Genomic DNA, 17,712 nt, shown 5'->3' on the forward strand with positions numbered 1-17,712 from the left:
TTGAATGTGGCCATGTGGCAATTATTTTATTTGATGTATCGACATTTTTCAGCTTAGCTTAATGCTTCAGTTGTAAAACTCGTCATATTATTTTTGAAAATAATGGCGTTGGCCGGTTTACGTTTAAGGCATCGTACAATAGTTATGATTGGCAGCTTACCACACGTTCCAAATTTTATCTGAAAACGGGGCTTTCGCATTGAACATGATAAAGGCAAGCAGCGAAAATTCCAGCCCTCGGTATCAACTGTGTGACTGTACTGACTGCTAAGCTGAGTTCTTATCTGAAAATTAATGTATGTATGTTCTTTTCAGTTCCAGACCTTTCTACTGTCATTCAGCAACAAACAATTTCTATTTTCGGCTGCGGGGTTCTTCGATATCAAGCTTCCTCTTCTGTCGAAGGTATGCTACGCGTGAATGTGAACTTTATTCATATTTTGTCCGCTGAAACGAATAAAATTGGCCTCAGGGAGAAGTGAGTGAGACCTGTTTTGAACATAGGTGTAATACCCCGGCCTTTAGAAAAAAGACATATTAGCAAAAATTTGTATAAGCATTCACTCACTCCCTTTCCCGGGGTGCTCACGCATTTGCGCTGTTTTAATGTACGTGATTAATTGCAGCAAAAAAAAAAAAAAAAAGCTCTGACGTTTCCAGCAAACTTTAATCCCGAAAACGCAGTGCTGTCGCTGGTACATGGGTTTATTAAGCTACATTACAATTTTGCAATTGCAAATTTTGGGCGTGTCTAGATTGCCGTCAGACGGTACTATACGCCCTCCACTATATCGACGTCCAACAGCGTTTTGTAAATAAAATGCCGCATCTGGCACCACATGCATTCTTCTACATAACGTAAACCACGGTAATCTAACCTAAACTAACATCACATGAACTAACGAACACAAAACAGTCATTTAAAACAGCAAAACCTAACCTAAGTCATGAGACTGCGGCGCAATTTTGGTCTAATGTCACATAGCTGTAGTTACAAGGGCCGCATCTGTGCGTGAAAATACCTTATGATCACCATCGTCGTCGTCTTTATACTTTTCATCTTGGCCAAAGTTGGTTCTGCCATTGAGAACCTGCTGAGCACTTTAGTTTTCGCCGTTCAGAAAGCACGACGGTACATTTTCTTGTCCGAAATCTTCCACTGCATCTTATTGTCTCTTGACGTTTCCTGCAGGTTGCCGGCGCCATCTTTGTCCACACTACCATCCTCGTTCAGACGATTCGTCTTGGACGCGGCTGCAAGCGAATTGATGCTGGTTCTTCAAAACGCGTGCTTTAAAAAAGACGAGGTACATTAAAATTTTGCCCACCAAAAGTTTTTGCCTCTGTCCTGAAGGCCTTTAATGACATAGCATTTTTAGTTCTACACACGCATGCGGGCACGCTCGCGCGAATACAAATATTCTCTCTCAATTGCAATAAGGGGGGGAGGGGGGGTCACAAAATTTTCTGGAAAAAGTGCAGTTCGATATTCACGGATTTACAGATGCATGACAACAATGTTATTCACATACGTGTATTATGTATAGCGATCTGTCATGATAACGAAGTACTCGGACGTGACAGCAAACAGGCTACGTTAAAAGCAATAATTCATTGAAAGGGGAGAATATCTGCTCTGAATACGTTGGAGAGGAGAGCCCGAAAAACTTCAAATACAGCTAGATTTTGAACAAAGCGATTTCGTAAAACGACGGTTTGCTCAAATTCACGTATGACGATTCTATTTTTAGCAGCCTAAACGGATGCTAAAAATAGGTTGTCTGCATGCAAGCATAATGACAGCACCTTTTTGTCACACTAATGAAAAAGCGTATCCCCACAATTCGGGTTGACGTAGCACGATTCATAGAGTTTCTTAATAAGTATGCTAGAGAGGCAACTGCACCTGGGAATTAATGTTGTCGTGGGGGGTTATAGAAAGACCCCCGCTTCTGGCTTCGGCTTGCAATGACAATTGGATTCTTCAGCGGTGTTTTTTTTATTTTCTTTCTTTACTATGCATTAACACGTCTACGAGCTACATAGTAGCCGAAATGCTTCCTGTTCTGTGGTAGCCGTGAGCCATGGCAACTGCGAGCTTAGTGAAAGAGCGGGAAGGGCGTGATCGTACCTAACGTTGGTAATGGCGGAGTCGAAGAAACGTATGACTCAGCAGGTAATATGGCGCCGCCGCGAAAGTTGTAGCAGGCGAAAAAAAGAAACCAAACGTGCTTCGACGAATACAAGATACGACAGATACAGGAGCCTGTATCCGTCTTATCTTCTCTTCGTTCACGGCTGTTTTCTTTTTCACGCCATGTTCACGCCATGTTTTCTTTTTTCTTCCAGTATGAACCAATTCGCTCAGCCACAAGTTTTGAAAACTGTAGCTGACGATCGGTGCACCGGTTTACCCCGAACCTTTCATAGGCACGCTCAAAAAGATTTCCAAGCCCTCCAAACAACTTATTACTTGAAATAATGATAAAATAATAAAATAAGAGTATCTACTGAGTTACCCCCCGAAACATTAGAATTGTTGTTAACTGCCAGCATCGTCTGCAGAATAGTAGCACCACCATTGCGGCAAGAATACGCTTTACTTCCTTTTTCGTTTGGCTTAAAACAGACTGTTTTATTTTCCACTTATATAATAACAAACCATTCTTCGCATTTTTGTGGCACTGTATTCAAATGTACGGCCACTAAAACGTTTCAATCCAAGCCAATGGCGAAACTAAGGCGAGAATACGGTATAACGGTGGTCCATGACGACACAGACGGTCGTGCTGTGCAACTTTAATCAACGTCCAGACCCGCAATTTGGAAGTTTTTTCGTATTTCCCCTCCACAAATGTTCAAGCTGGCACGCAAGCGACCTTAAATCAATTAGTGGACTGCGTACTCAGTTCATTGGCCAGGTAGGTAGCAATGGTCGTCGAGAGCCGCTGGAACCCACGGTCATCGACGTAAAAGGTGCGCCCTAATGCGGATGGACTGAAGGATGACTTTCCATGACCCTGATCGGGCTCACCGGGCGGACCACAGGCCGGCCGGGCATGTCACTGCCGTGCGATTCTCTTGGAGTGCTGACGCTGTAAGGGCCGTTGAGCTCCATCTCCGGACCCATGGATGAAGAGCTAAACCGTTCCGTCACCTTCCTGACAAACTCGATGGAGCGGCCCTTTGGATCGGGCTTGCTCCGTGGGCCAGGTTACGAGGACGAGGATGACGAGCTCTTTTTAGTGCGCCTCCGAGAATTTTGCCTTTCGACTCCTTGGAACCAGTGCCGAATTGAGGTGGGGGCTATGGGGGCTGCAGCCCCCGGCCCCAGAGCTTCCAGGGAACCACGCATCTGGGCCTCGCTTGACCATTTTTAAAAAGAAATGTCGGTGAGCATTCCACGTTGCGGGGCTCGGTTGAAATCCGAACCCTACATTTCCTTTACACTGTTATACTGAGTTTGTTGAAACGCCCGAATCAGCGAATTGCTAAACAGCTTCACAGTTTAAAGGGACACTGAAGTGATATGTAAACATTGCGGGATTACTAGCGCAAATTGTAGTCCGGAGTCCCCAGGCCATGTTTCGACCACTCTAGGCGCGTTTACGCGATTTTATTCAGTACAAAAACTAATTCGAAAATGCTGTCCTCCTCTCTTTACGCTCGCCCATTTTCTGTGGCGTTTTCGTGTGACGTCAGGAGGGGATGAGCTGGCAATTGGCTGCGCCACGGCTGCGCTGGCTGCGCTACTGCACGGCTCCCCGGCCGACAGAGTCAGTCGACCCAGCGTTTCGTCCGCCGGCCGCCGGCGGGTCGCAATCAAGGAGGTTAAAAAAAAATTGCTTGGTCGCAATTCGTTCGCTTAGTTGAAACGAAGCCAGGACACGTCTGTGAATGGAAGAATGTGCCTTTATTTACGTGGTTTGTTTGTACACTGTATCTAGCTCCAAGTCAAGGTCGCTTCACACAAGCGCTGCACAAGCGCACATGCGACGCTTCGCTGACTGGTACGCCAGTAGGAAAATATAAGGCCTCTTGAAGGCGGGAGAAGAGTCAGCGAAGTCAATATAGGTACTAAGGAAATAAAATCAACTGATATTTTTACCGTACAGCGTAAAACTAGGGCGCGGGAAGCACTTTTTTGCGCTGGGCGAACAACCACAGCGGTCAGCAGCACGACTACGCATCTGCGAACGCTTTTCCGTCTACGAAATGCAATTGCTAGACGTGAGCTACTGTGGAAACTCGGGCGACGCTTACTGCACGATCGCAGTACAACAAATAGTCACCTAAGCTGCTTGAAATGCCAAAACTAAATAAAAGTGTAAAGCGGTTGTACAATATATACCCTATATTAGCGAGGCCTTCGCGTACCGCTCCGTGGCTCAGTGGTCGGGGGCGCTAGGTATGTCACCGCGAATGTTTTGCAAGTCACGAGTTCGAATCCCCGCGGGTACGTGCTTTTTTTTTGTAAGTTAACTTTTTTATTTTCCGCCGATGTTTTCTATATTGAGTTCACCTTTTTTTGGGCCGCAACGTTCATGGCTACACGAACTAGTTCACAAAACGCGCGCAGGCTGGCACTGGGGCGCTAGCGAGTTCTCGTTGGAGTGCTGTTGCCATAAGCACCCACTGCTTGCAGGCAGTGGACACAAGCCAGAAATGAACAGACCCATGGCCTGGTGCAAACACGCTTTTTACGATACAGGCATGAGGGAGGCAAGCTCCAAATTTGGGCGTCTGCGGGTACGCGGAGGGCGTTCATGCACTGCGTAGGTCTCGGCTAGTGAATGCTACGACTACAAGCCGTCCTGGGAAGCTTATCTTGTGCATTTTACAGCCGACAACATGGCAGAAGCGCGGTACGATGATTACTGAGATATTGAGAATGCCCATCCAACAACGCCATTGGTTATGTTTTACAGAACCGAAACCGAAACCGAAACTTGTTTGATTGCTAACCTTGAGCATCGTCCAATTACGGCGCCCCTCCTCCCAACGTCACAGCCTTAGTTGGTGCGGCCGCCACAAACCGCGCATGGTAGTTTTTCTTCTTTCGCGCTTTGTAAAATAATTACCGATTTGTCAACCGGATAAACGATGAAAAGTGTGCTAATTTGAGCCAGTCTACGCAGTGCAAGCAAAAACGGGAGCTTGACAAATTCACTTCAGTGTCCCTTTAAAGCTTTGCACACAGCTTCACGGTGCCCATGAACCCACGAGAAATAAGTGCCGTAATCCCGGCTGCGGTCTTTTCAGTAGAGGTCATTTCAGTATAGCCTCTTGGTTACACGAACGTTTCAGTACACGGACGTTTCTGTGTACGGATGTTTCGGCGCCAAAACGGGTTGAGGCAGGAGCATAATCGACTTATTTCCGGAGAACATTGGGGACTTTTTAAACCCAAGGGACATGCAGCGTAAATATTGACAACTTCAGCAGAGGCTTACTGGCTTGAAAATCTGCGTACACCAGTCTTTGGCAGAAATTTCAGGGTATAGCGCTTGACAAAGACGTTAATAGTGCTGCCGACCTTGTCAATCAAGATAGTGGTTTTGTGATAGCGCATATGTGTGACCTCGACGAGTTTTTTTCTCGACCAGTTACAGATATGTTTAGAAACATTGTACATGATTCGTATCACTATTTCAATGTTGAAAGGCGGCGACTATACATACGTTTTGCTGAATTTTATGCGTGTATAAGAAGGCTTAAAATGGTTCTTTCGAAGAAAATGCTCCCATGTTCTTTGGCTTGTCATGTGTGCCAATGCGGCATTTCGATTATTGTGAATTTGTGATGGACTGGCGAATAAACCATACTGACGTGCACCGTTAAATATTACAAAGGACACCCAGAAATCAGTTTCCGGAAACCACTAACATTATGAATTTCAATTACTATGTATTATTGTATTTTATTGATAACTTAGCGCAATATGTGGGATTCGATTGTTTCACCGTCTTGATCCAGTCATCATTATCAGCAAGATCATCATTATGGCTCCCACAATTAATAGAATGGGTCCCAAGGTGGTAAGTAGCTCATGACCCTCAAATTTCCTGGTCCGGTACTGCTTGGAACGCTTCGAGCTCCCGCGGCGCGGTCTGTCTACGGACGATAACGAAGACGAAGACGAAGACGACGAAGAGGAATTCTTGACACGTTGCGACCTCTGTTGCAGTGGTCTCGAGTATTCTCGCCTGACGAAGCAGTAATCGTCGTCGTACGACGTTGTTTGGACATTTCGGCTCGGTGGCCTACTGCCATGCGGCATGCTGTGTCTTTTGTGACGAACACGCACGTCTGGTTCACCGTCATCAGTGCTCGCCAGGACTGCGCGAATTTTCTCCGGCATGTTCTCGGCGCGGTGCTCGTCGATGTCTTGCCGTATTCTGTCCAACAGTTCCGATGCCCTGCTCATAGACCTCCTTGTACGTCTATTCTCCCCTACGTAGGCCGTCGTCTCCCTCGAGCAAGGTCGCCTCGCGTAATTTGAACCCTCGTAACTAGGACGCCCGCCCATCCGCGGTTTTTGCGCGCCGTACAAGCGAGGGTCTCGTGGGCAGGCTTCCGCACTGCACCTACCCATCGGCGCAACGTAACCGGTAGGCGGCGGTCTCCCGTAAGACTCTGCCATGACAGGCCCGCTAGGCTGTGCGCAGCCGCTTCGACCCCTGCCTACATGAGGCATGTTGGCGACGTCCAAAATTTGGTCTATACGGCTTCCCATGTCCAAGATCCTCCTCACTGCGGGACCCATTTCGGCCATTTTAGCGAGGTCGATGTCGATGTCGTGGCCGAGAGCTAAGTTGCGGAAATCCTCGCGACTTCGCTGCACGTACGGCGGTGCCTCCCCGCCCATCGGAAGACCTTGGTCGCTGCTCATGGGCGCGTACATGTAATCCTTACCAGGTCCGATGTCCATATCCTGGCCGTACTCCGTTCCCGGCATAGCGGAAAACCTCTGCTCGGCCGGCATGGCCCTGGGAGTGGTGGGCAGGCTTTCGACGAACATCTTCCCACGAACAATGTTGGGTCCGACCTGCTGCTCGTAGGTCTTGACTGCCACCAGGTACTCCTTGACTGGCTCGGAGATGGGGACCCTCTGCGCGTTGGCAGAGGTGGACTGGACTGGCTGACCCTGCAGAGGTCGACGAGGTTCGACTACTTTCGGAGGGGGAGGCGGAGGCTCTGCGCGGGAGAGTCCTGCAACTGCCTTTGGAGGCGCAGCGGATTCCGAGAGAGGAACGTGGGGCTCTGCTTGAGGCGGCGGGGCAGAGGCCACCGGGGGAACATAAGGGGCCTCTTGAGGGGGCGTAGCGGAGGCCGGTGGAGGAACTTCCGGTGCCGTACGGGTAGGCGTAGGCATAGATTGGTCGTCATGACCGTCCTGTGCTGCTTGGGGAGGCGCAGGGTGATCGGGGGCGACGACTACGCCTGGCTTCTGCGACATTTTGCTGATAGCCGAGACTGCGCAGGCAGGGCCTGTACTGTCCGTGAGTCACGCCCGGGTTCACCTGAAGCCGACGCCGTTCAGTTCGCACAGTTGCACGCTGCGTACTCTGTACGAAGGTGCGGATGGCTCGGTGGCGAGGAACCTGCAAAAGCAATGGTGGTCGTTAACGGCCCGAGGCCGACGTGCAACATCGGGGCAGGCTTTGTTACCGACGGAACGTATAAATTACCGAAAGAAAGCTGTCCTTAACCGAGGCCCGGCCTTCATTCATGATAACGAAAACGTCGGTGCCTGGCGTTGAGCTCGAGCATCAGTATCGCAAAGCAGCGGGGCGAAACACGCAGTTTACACTGACCTACTATACACGACCCCACGCTAGCAAGGGTAAAGTGACGAAAATGATATTGGCATGCCTGAGCCTTACAGGGATACGACTTGACGTGACGCAGTGCTACGCTCGAGGTTACACAATACCAAGAAGGGGGCCCTTCATGCTGCTTTTATTGAGGTATGAGCGCTGCATTTTTTTTCGTGTATGTTTACAGTGGTTCTTGGGAGATCGCCTTGTGTAAAGATAACCTGTAGTACCAGCGGCATAATAGCCCGCCGTTTACCCGAGTTGTGGTCCACCATAACGAAGCGCTTGCTACGTGGTCACGTACTTTGGCTCGCCCGTTTGAGATATAGCTAAATGCCAGTCTGGAAACCGTGAAGTTTAGTGCATCCGAGGCATTTCTCCCGAATCGCGGACGCGTTTTTCGCCTCTGGCTCGACTTCGTACAGCTAAAAACCTGCTTTTTTTCCCTGTTTGTGTAAAAATATGCGCTCATTTTCGGCAACCATTTTCATTGTTGCAGAAAATGACGAATGACTGCTTTGTCTTTGCATGACAGTCCAAAGGAACCTTCACGATTCGAGCAAGCGCAGCCAGTTCAACCAAAAAAGGTATACGGAAGGGCGTGTTGGTGCATTGTATCGTTTAAAAACAGCGCGGAAGACGGTACTAAGGAAGGAACAGACAACACAAGCGCTGTTTTTAAACCATATAATGTACCAACAAGCCCTTCACTACACCCGTTTGCAATTTTTGCCTGTCACATCGGGCTCTTTTGCACCTATTTGTCTGCATAACCGTTCAAAGTTCATTGATCTTTTTGTCTTTGCGACATGCCCAGCTCGCTTGTACACCTACTCGATCAAGAACTGCGTAATTCCCCCTAAAGTCTCCTCCCTCGTCGGAAACCCTGGCCCCTTCCAGAGGGCACCGAATGCGGTTGTGCCGTTCCTTACGTTCTGAGGCGTGGAACCAAATGACTTTCTTCAGGGACTTCCTTCGTGCTGCATGTTTCCGTGAAGCCTCACCTGGAGGCGGACATCAGCGTTTTCACCGAAACCTGCGGACCACTACCCAACTGGCCGAGTTCCTGTGGTTGAAAACGGCGCTCGTGTCGTCTGTTTCTTCCTTAGTCCTGTCTTCCGCGCTGTTTTTAAACGAGTTCAATGCCCACGAGTTCAATGTTGGCTTGCACGGTTTCGCTTTAACGCGTGTAAGCAGGTAGTCGGTTTTATCTGTGACTGTTAGCGACATTAATGTGTAGAAGCGGCAAATTGGGAAAATATTTTTCGGCAAGGACAAGCAAAAACCACGAATTAACTGTATTTACGCAATGCAGCGGTTCGAATTAAGTGGCTTTAAAATACATCGATTTAGAACATAGCGAGCGAACCAGAATTTTGAAATTTATTGCAATCAACTTGAAGTTTGTATCATCCTAGTTCGGGATGTGGCGACCACTGTATATACAAAACGATAGGGGCTAAGGGGGCAGTCCTGCCGTACAGAACATTGCACATCGATGGGTGCTCTCAACTGCTTACTCGAGATCAGAGGAGCAGTGTAATTTCTGTATGCAAGCTCAACGCCTTCTTCAGTAACATTACCTACGTTTACATTACCTACGTAAACAGTGTTGTGGGGTACGGAGTCAATCGCCTTTTCCAAGTCAATCTGGATAACCGCCGCTCCGGCGTTCACGGCGTCAGCACACACACATCTCGCCGTGTGGATGTTTGTAAACAAGCTGCGCTCTCTGATACCGGATATGTTTGATACGGGCCGACAATTCGATCAAGAACTGTTTGAAGGCTGCTTTGTAAACATTTTGTGAGCTAGTTAAAGAAACTGGCCGGTAGGAATTCACATTCCTTAGCTTTTCTATTTCTTCTGTTTTGGGGTTTAGGGTACTGCATGCGAAGCAGCGTACGACGGAGGCAGAGCTTTGTCGTTATAGGCTTCGTTGTACGTTGTCGAAGGAACACAGGATAGCTCGTATTTAAACATTTTGTACAAGGCTGTACCAGTGTGTCCCCCACATTGACAGCGGATCCAAGAGGGAAGCAAACGTGGTCGACCCCCAGCTATGCTGTTTCTCTAAACTTGCACCACCATTGGAACCTGCGCCATTTTTTTAAGGTTTTAGAATCCCCAAAAAAGACTAGTTCCCTTGAAATAGTATTGTATAAGGCGCTCATCACTTGCGCCTTCTGCGATCTCACTCGATGATGATGATGATGATTGCTATTGGTTTCCCCTTTGAAGCGGGGTGATGACATGTCATCTTACCAAAAAGGACTAATATAACCATGTTTTACACTCTTGGTTTAATACTAGCGCTGCTTAGGGCAGGCACTAAAGCTTATTAGGCCCGAAATACTTTTTTTCCCTGTTACAGGTGGTAACTGTCCTAGGCAATATTCCCCTCTCTGCTTTTCGTCCGCCAGCATTCTAATCTTCTTTTCGTCCCCTCGACAGCCTTGAAGTTAACTTCCCCTGTGATACCCTTAAATCATAGGGCTTCTGGAAGCCCAGTTTGCAGTTCAGTTTGCTCGAACAGTTTGCTCGAACAGGCTCCAAAGCTGGCTTCACTGCAATAACACCGTATCTGCGGTGGCGCCCCCTTTACAGGGGTGCAGTTCTTTGTCTTTTTCCGCTAACGATACCGAACCTAGTCCAAGCTTAAACAGCTTCACTTGTAATAAATTATTCCAATTCATATTGTGTGAAACATCGTGCGGTACAAAACAAACTCCGCTTGTAGAAAATTCTCTGTCCACCGGTGTAAACGGGCATGAAATACCTACAAAGTTGGAGGTCCCTTACACCCCCTTCTCTGTTCGGGGTTTTTTATTACGTCCATTTTCTTACGCCCTTTTTTTTTACGCCCTTTTTCTTAGTTCCAAACAATTTGTAGCTTTACACCCTTTTGGGAAAAGGGTGTTGAAATAATGAACACTCTTCTTGAAGGGTGTTAATATGACAAGAATGGTTTGCTTGGTAATTAATAAAATTTTATGACTCTTTGAACACAATAGCTACCTCGAGATTAAAATGATTTTGCGAATTCGCATGCTGATTTGTATATGCTCACATTAAAACGCATAATTCCGAAATTAGAGCTTAAATATATTTTTGCGACAATCCCACCGACAATCGGAGGACTTTCCTCTGCCGGCTATAAAAGCAAGAGGAGATGTATTTCCATGTAAGTATGTACTCACCGTCCCCATGCATCCCGTCGGTTTTCCTTCTAAATTCATTTGATGGTCAAATGTGACGTGTGCGGGTTGAGTGTGTATGTCATGCTGCGCGCGCGGCCCATCCACACCGTCACGCGTAGCTACGCTGCCCACACCCTTATTTTAGGGTGTTGAGCAACATTAGAGCTCTTTTCGGGTGTTCACACGAACACCTTTTTTTCGTCCTTGCACCATGTTTTAACCTAAACACCCTTTAAAGCTGTTCGCCATGGGACTATAGTTTTACAACCTTTCCGGCCAAAACGGGTGTAAGAAAGTTGAGTGTGTGTACCTAATTGAAAGCCTAACCTTTTAATTACCTAATGGTAAAACCTAACGTAGTTTCTTCTTGCAAGCACGCTTAATGCATTCTTGAAAGGGGAGCCTCACAAACTATAGACCTTGCCAAAGGACAAATTTGGCTTTGGGCTAAGAGACACGCGTAGTGAGGGCTACGGATTAACTTCGACCACGTGGGGGTTTAACGTTCGCCGTAATATCGATACATGGACAGAATAAATCTGGGCTTCTTGGTTGCATGAACTTCAAACTGTAGCGCCGAATACCACGGGACAAGGAACTTTCTTTGTCCCTGTTGTCAGCTACTGCACGCCATATTCCATGTAATAAATTACTTTGTTAATCACATGTATCTATAAAAATGAAGATTAGGTCGCAAGGCTTGCATTCGCCATACAATTGTCCGAAGAGCCAAAGATGTGCATCCAGGTACAATTCTAACAGGTGTAGGCTAACAAGTGTAGGCACTACGAAGGCAATATGCATTACGAAGCACCGCGCAGTTCTGCCGTTGCGGCGCTTGGTAAAAGTAGGCCTGTGAGCCTTTACAAACCCAAGATCCAGGCCGCGGTCTTGACAAACGACACCGGCCACGTAATCCACGCTTGAGCTTTGGCCCTACCTGCTGCTCAGAAACATTCCCCAGCCATAAGGAGAGGCGCGCAGTCCTTGAATCGATCCTCCTTATCCAGTAGTCGATACTTCTGCTATTCTCGAAGGCACCACGCGTTTGGTTATCATTCCCAAGTCAATAGTCACTTAGGATGCTATTTGTCCTTCAGGTGGCCAAGAACCGTGTCCAAGATGCTTGGTACGAGTGTTAGGTAGTGTGTAGTCTACCGGCATCGGGAGAATAATTTCTTCCGAGATTCCACCGGCAGCTGCTTGTGATTAGTTGAAATGGAGCCTTTGTGGAATAAATATTGCGCAAAACCCCACCCTTTTAGCTGCTGCCGTGTGGGTGTGGCCTCGTACCCGCTTTTAAACTGAATACTACGGTTTCAAAGAACTTCTGTGTTTTAAGTTGGGTTTATGATAGTCTGCGTTCGGCGTAGTTGCGTCAAGTTACGCTCAGTTACGTAGGGTTGGGTTAGTTTAGGTCATGATAGGTTAGGTTACATGAGGTTCAGTTAGATGAGGCTGGTTTGGCTACGCTAATTTAGGTTCTACTCTTCCAAATTCTACCACCGGAAAAATTTCGAAAAACATTCGGCTGACGCCGGCAGACTAATTTTTCCGAAATTCTACCGGCACGTGTCATGTGACTTCGGGCAGCCAATGGGCGACGACAGCCGGTGTAATTTCGGGTAAATTATTTTGCCGGCGCCGGCAGAACGGACACTGCCTCAAGCTACTCGCACACTAGCGTCAAACTTGACGTGCCGCCCTGCCGACGGCCGCCAGCGGCGTCGCAGGTTGCGGCGCAACGCCGCCGGCCGCCGTCGGAAAGATGGCACGGCAAGTTCGTTTGGAGAGGACTCACTCTAGCGTCGGCCAGGCAATTTCGAGGGCGCAGGGGTCTCCTAGCGGCGGACCATGCGACGGCACACAGCTGCGGGCGCGCCTCTGGGATCGGCCAGGGCTGGGAGCTGGAACGGACCTAGCCCACCCAGTTGCCGTCGTCGAAGAACCGCCACGGAAAGAGCACCGCCGCACGCGCACGCGCACAAGCGCCTTTTCTTTCTTTTCCTTGACACTGACGCCCCCCTTCCCGGCGTGGCCGACACTATCAACAACAATAAATATGTTGTGTCTAGGTTAGTGATGGCGCTTGTATTTCCCCTTTCTTTTTGGTTTCCCAGCGAAGCCATAGCGTTGGCCACTGCCGCCAGGGTATCTTTTGTTGCTCCCGTCCCGGCCTCCACAAAACTTGCATACTCACTCGGGGGGCTTGGTCAGCGAAGATGGCAATCACAAGTTGAAGACGCTAATGGTGATGGTGCCCTTGAAGTGTTTAGCCCCTAACCACAGGCGGGGATTCGAAAGGACTACTATGCCTCTTTTGGAGCTTATGGGTTGAATTCATTTTTCACAAAAGAAAATACGCGCCTTGAATGACATTAAATGGACTGCGATGAAATTTCTAAAATCCCATTAAATTCATCCGCCGACGCAGTTTCTGGCTCATTCTTCTCCTCTTTTACAGTATTAGTGTTTACCCACAGAGAGTGATTGGCCAGGTTTTGTGACCGGGCTATTCAGACAAAGATGTGAAGGTTATGATTGGAAAAAGAATTGCAGAAAGACAATAAGATTCACTCGGTGTATAGGTAGGGGAGACATCAAAGGAAAGGCATATCAAAAGAGGAGTCTTGGAGTGGCGAATACGAATTGATGGAGGAGGGAGTAAATATTTTTTTTGCTGCCCAATGCTGCTAGCAGCGAATGAGCAAAGGACGCTAGTGCTCACCTGTAGGCCATGACAATCAATGGGTCAGCACGATAATTTTTCCCCGTTCGTTCCAGAAGCGGCGACATTCAGACAAACCATATTGCAGGGACTCAGGTTGGCTACAAGTCGGAGAAGTGTCTGTTGATGTCAATCCAGCCCTGCGGAAAGAAAAGTTTCATTTCAGTAGGCAGTAGCGTACAGTGGCTATGCTGTGGCTCACTCATGCCAATAATTGAGAAGTGAAGCGCTTTTCAATAAACACTGACGAGTCTGAAAAGCTGCAAGAGTAGCAATATAACGGGCTACACGGCATCGTCTTCCCTCCAGGAAGGGGGATTTTAATTCCATACTCATGAAGAAGTGAGGAGGAATAAACGAAAGCGGTGAAATAACGGTGAATATTTGTGGGTATTTCCCAATTGATTTATTGTGGGATGAAATCAAGGTCGCTACCAGTGATCAGTGTGCACCCTTATTTTATGACAACTTTATCGCCTAACGAAGCAGAAATTTTCTTGCTAACTCATTTGAACCTTTCTTTACCTTTCGTCACTTATCTAACAGAATTACCATTCAGATAATGGATGATAGTACTATTAGATACGTGCAGGACCTCCGCATTGCTATGGTTGGTCCGCGGTGGCAAATATATTGTCCTTTACTGCCAGAGTCGCCCTGCATGACGGTGCTTTACACATTTTTGACGCTTTCCTCACGCTACTGACTGTCGGGGAAAGCCCAGGCAAGAAAAGCCAAGCGAAGGGGGACCCGCTCCGGTAACGCCACTTGCCCCGGAGCGCGCCACGCATGGGCAATGGTGCTCCCGTTAGCTATCGAAGCCGAGCGGACCGGAAAAAAAGGGAGCTGAAACTCTCTATTATCAATTATCGCACTAGTACGGCTCTCGCCACCTTCTATATGGCAAACCACTCATTGGGGCCCCCGCGCTTCAAAACCCAAGTGGCCAAAGCAGGGGGATGAAACTTCTCCGGGCCCTCTCGGCTTTCGCTCGGGCGCTGCTTTTCAAGAACATTATTTTTCTTTAGATTGAAAGCCATTCCAAGCAACATTGTTTCGTTGGCGGCTCTCGTCGATAAGCTGGTCGCAATTCTCCTGGCGGAAGAATATTAATACATCTTAGTCTGGTCGCGTATAAGGTCTTTCTCTCTACATTTCTCTCTTCATTCGGCAGTGTATTTCACGCCTATTGAGGCGCCTATCCACCATTGCCGGTTAGGCGTGCACGGGTTCGGGGTGAAGGGAGGGGGCATATAGGCTCCGGACAGCGAAGTTTGCCGCGCGAGCGCAGCGCCAGCCGCGACAGACACGCGCAACTCCGGGTCGGTCCCACCGCGCCGACCGCCTTCAGCGCCAGTGAACGCAACTTAGCAAAAAACGTTTGTTATAATGTTATTTGCGCGTATATGTACTACATAGTGCAAAATTCATGTAAAATGTTATGCAGTCGGGGGAAGCCTCCAAATAAAACGGGGCACTGATATATTGCTGTCGCCTCGCTGTTGAGCCGCAGGCTAGCACAACTGGGAAGCATGTGTTCAAGGCTCTGCATTCTCCCGTGGATTCTTCTTCTCTGTTTTTTTTTTTTACGCAGATACCGAGCATGGTTACTGAATCTTGAAACGCCCGCATTAAGCGAGAGGATTACATGATGCCGTGGTGTACGATCAGCTTGTTAGTAGGCTGGTTAGCAGGCGGTCAACACACATAATTGCGCTCTGAATTTGGTAACAAAGAGGGCCCCCAAGCACAATTATAGCATTGTAGCTTTATCACCCAGCGGTTCTACTCTGCTTCATCTAATTTTCCACGTGCTTATACCGCCGAATTAAATACATATAACCACATATGGGGCGCGGACACTTACTGGCGTTAATGTTCCCAAATGTTTCGCGAGCATTTGGATAGCATAAAATCACCGCCTCTTCTTGCAAAAGATACAATGAAATTGTTGTCCAAGTCACTGAAAAGCAAAGAAAAATAGAGCTAAGACGTGCCGCAATCAAAGTTGGAACAATATGTACACAGGAAAACAAATGTCGTGTTCGGGGAGGAGGAGGAGGAGGACAAACTTTATTTATCCCATCCGTTGTGATTGCGGTCACTCCGGACCAGTGAGGGGTGTACTCAGGGAACTAAATTTTTTCTCCCGTGACTTTTGTTGCAAAACTGTTGACGGTATAAAAGCGCTACTATTCGTTCCTAACGGAGGTCTCCTGCCGAACCCGTTGGCGTGGAGAGAAAAAAAAATGCCCGAATATGAATATTCCGTAATTTATTCCGATACGCCTATTAGATGTTCTGCTTACCCCTCCCCCATCCCATCCCTGTCCAAAGTAATTTCTTGTGATAGCCTTCTCATGAGGAGATTCTTTTTTGGGGGCGTGTTTACATATATGCAACTAACGCACGTACTGGGCTACAACTGGAAGCCCAAAAGTTTCTCGGCGAAGCGGGCACTTATTAACGTCCGCACTTTCGCTATACCCCAACAAACGTGAATTTCATAGTGTTACATGTATGGAGCATCACATTCGGATCAAAGACCTATATGTAACTCCCGTGTGGTCCAGTTAGTAGTTCTGCAGTCGCATGCAAGTGCACTCACATGGATGGAATACCCCGCATGGAAACATCGCGCAACGTCTGATTTATTTGCAGGCAAAGCCTCCTCTTTTGTGGAGTGAACAATATAAATTACGTTTTTTTTTTTTTTGAAGCGAAGCATGCTGATCTTGAGAAAGGTTTGCCCCGCAGGCAGGCTGTACAAGCGTTTCTCTTCTGGGCATCACGGCTATGCGGCCTTTATATGCCTTCTCATACGCGAGTTCAACCGAATAAATCCTTCTCCATTCACATGCACTATGTGGCAGGATTACTTTACAATCTCTTACTTCGTTTTAAGCCCAAAAGGGGCGACTAATATGCTTAATCCGCGCTGCAAAAAGAAGAGCGCCCCCGAGCCAGCAGCGTACCGGCTTGCGGGGACCGACCCAGTGTTGCGCATACTGCCGAAGGGGGCGCTGGGTGTCGCGGGCTCCGTGTCGCCCTCTGGGCGCTGTCCGGAGCCTATATGCACAGCTGGTCTTAATGCCGCTACCGATGACATACCCGTTGCGGTGGTGGGAGATTTAAACATGGCAGCTACATGGATCAATGCCCCCAGTCAGCTGCCCTCCGCAATCGTGTGGTTTGATTCTGGGTTGGTGTGTTGCACCTACGACTGCGCAGTGAAAGGGACACCCACGGGTGTGCCCGCTAGTATAGAGGTCGAAGTCCTCGATCTGTTAAGTCGCTATGGGACGGATGCATGTCGCTCGCTTGGAGGAAGAGCAACGTAAACTTAAGAAGCGTCAGCCCGAACAGAAGCGTGAATGGGTGCGAAAACAACGGAAAGCCGCTGCCGCCGCCGTGGCCGCCTGAAGTTCCAGCTGGTCGTGTAGCTGCAAATTCCTTCCGGATGAACAGCTACTGGCCCGCTTGGAGCACCGACGTAGGCCAATATCACCCGTTCAGCTTAAAGGGCTTTCAGAGCGACATGTTCGACACAATCTTTCACTTCTAAGCACCCGCTCATGAGCGGTTCTCAGTTTATGCGTGCACGGGTTAGGAGAGGAGGGCGGTAGGGAGGAGGGCCACGCGCAGATATAGGTTTCATAACCTTGCTGATGTGATGTGCGTTGTGTGTGCGCGAGGTCCAACGTGGCCGTCAAAGAGCCCAATGCGACCGGTCTAGTGTCATCTGGGGTAGAGTGGATTGGGTTGGCGCATAACACAAACAGTAAAATGCCTACGACGCGGGAGGGTAGGAGAAAACTCTACGTTTGTCCGCTAGGATAGCGCTCGCGTATTTCCCAAATTTCATTCAGGTAATTGGTTAGGAAGTATCCTCAGTCATGAATTACAAACAAGCATGTATTGTTCCGGGCAATCCGTGGAGGGTGTGCTGCTTTGCAGGTTATCC

The 17,712-nt window shown here is 48.3% G+C and overlaps 1 protein-coding gene across 1 annotated transcript; it reads right to left on the minus strand.

Moving 5' to 3' along the window:
- Positions 1 to 5,939: 5,939 nt before the first annotated feature.
- Positions 5,940 to 12,956, minus strand: LOC144162048 (uncharacterized). The gene is made up of 2 exons (XM_077692565.1): positions 12,822 to 12,956; positions 5,940 to 7,604 (listed from the first exon to the last, which is right to left on the minus strand). The coding sequence occupies exon 2, from the start codon at positions 7,457 to 7,459 to the stop codon at positions 5,960 to 5,962; it is 1,500 nt and encodes a 499-aa protein (XP_077548691.1). The 5' UTR covers positions 7,460 to 7,604; positions 12,822 to 12,956; the 3' UTR covers positions 5,940 to 5,959.
- Positions 12,957 to 17,712: the final 4,756 nt, after the last annotated feature.

Source organism: Haemaphysalis longicornis, unplaced genomic scaffold (assembly GCF_048455015.1).
Source record: "Haemaphysalis longicornis isolate Haplotype H1 unplaced genomic scaffold, Haemaphysalis longicornis Haplotype H1 scaffold_12, whole genome shotgun sequence".
Classification (NCBI taxonomy): domain Eukaryota; kingdom Metazoa; phylum Arthropoda; class Arachnida; order Ixodida; family Ixodidae; genus Haemaphysalis; species Haemaphysalis longicornis.

Bases quoted from the DNA above. Each gene is read 5' to 3' on its own strand.
- LOC144162048 (XM_077692565.1), bottom strand. From the start codon at position 7,459: ATGTCGCAGAAGCCAGGCGTAGTCGTCGCCCCCGATCACCCTGCGCCT.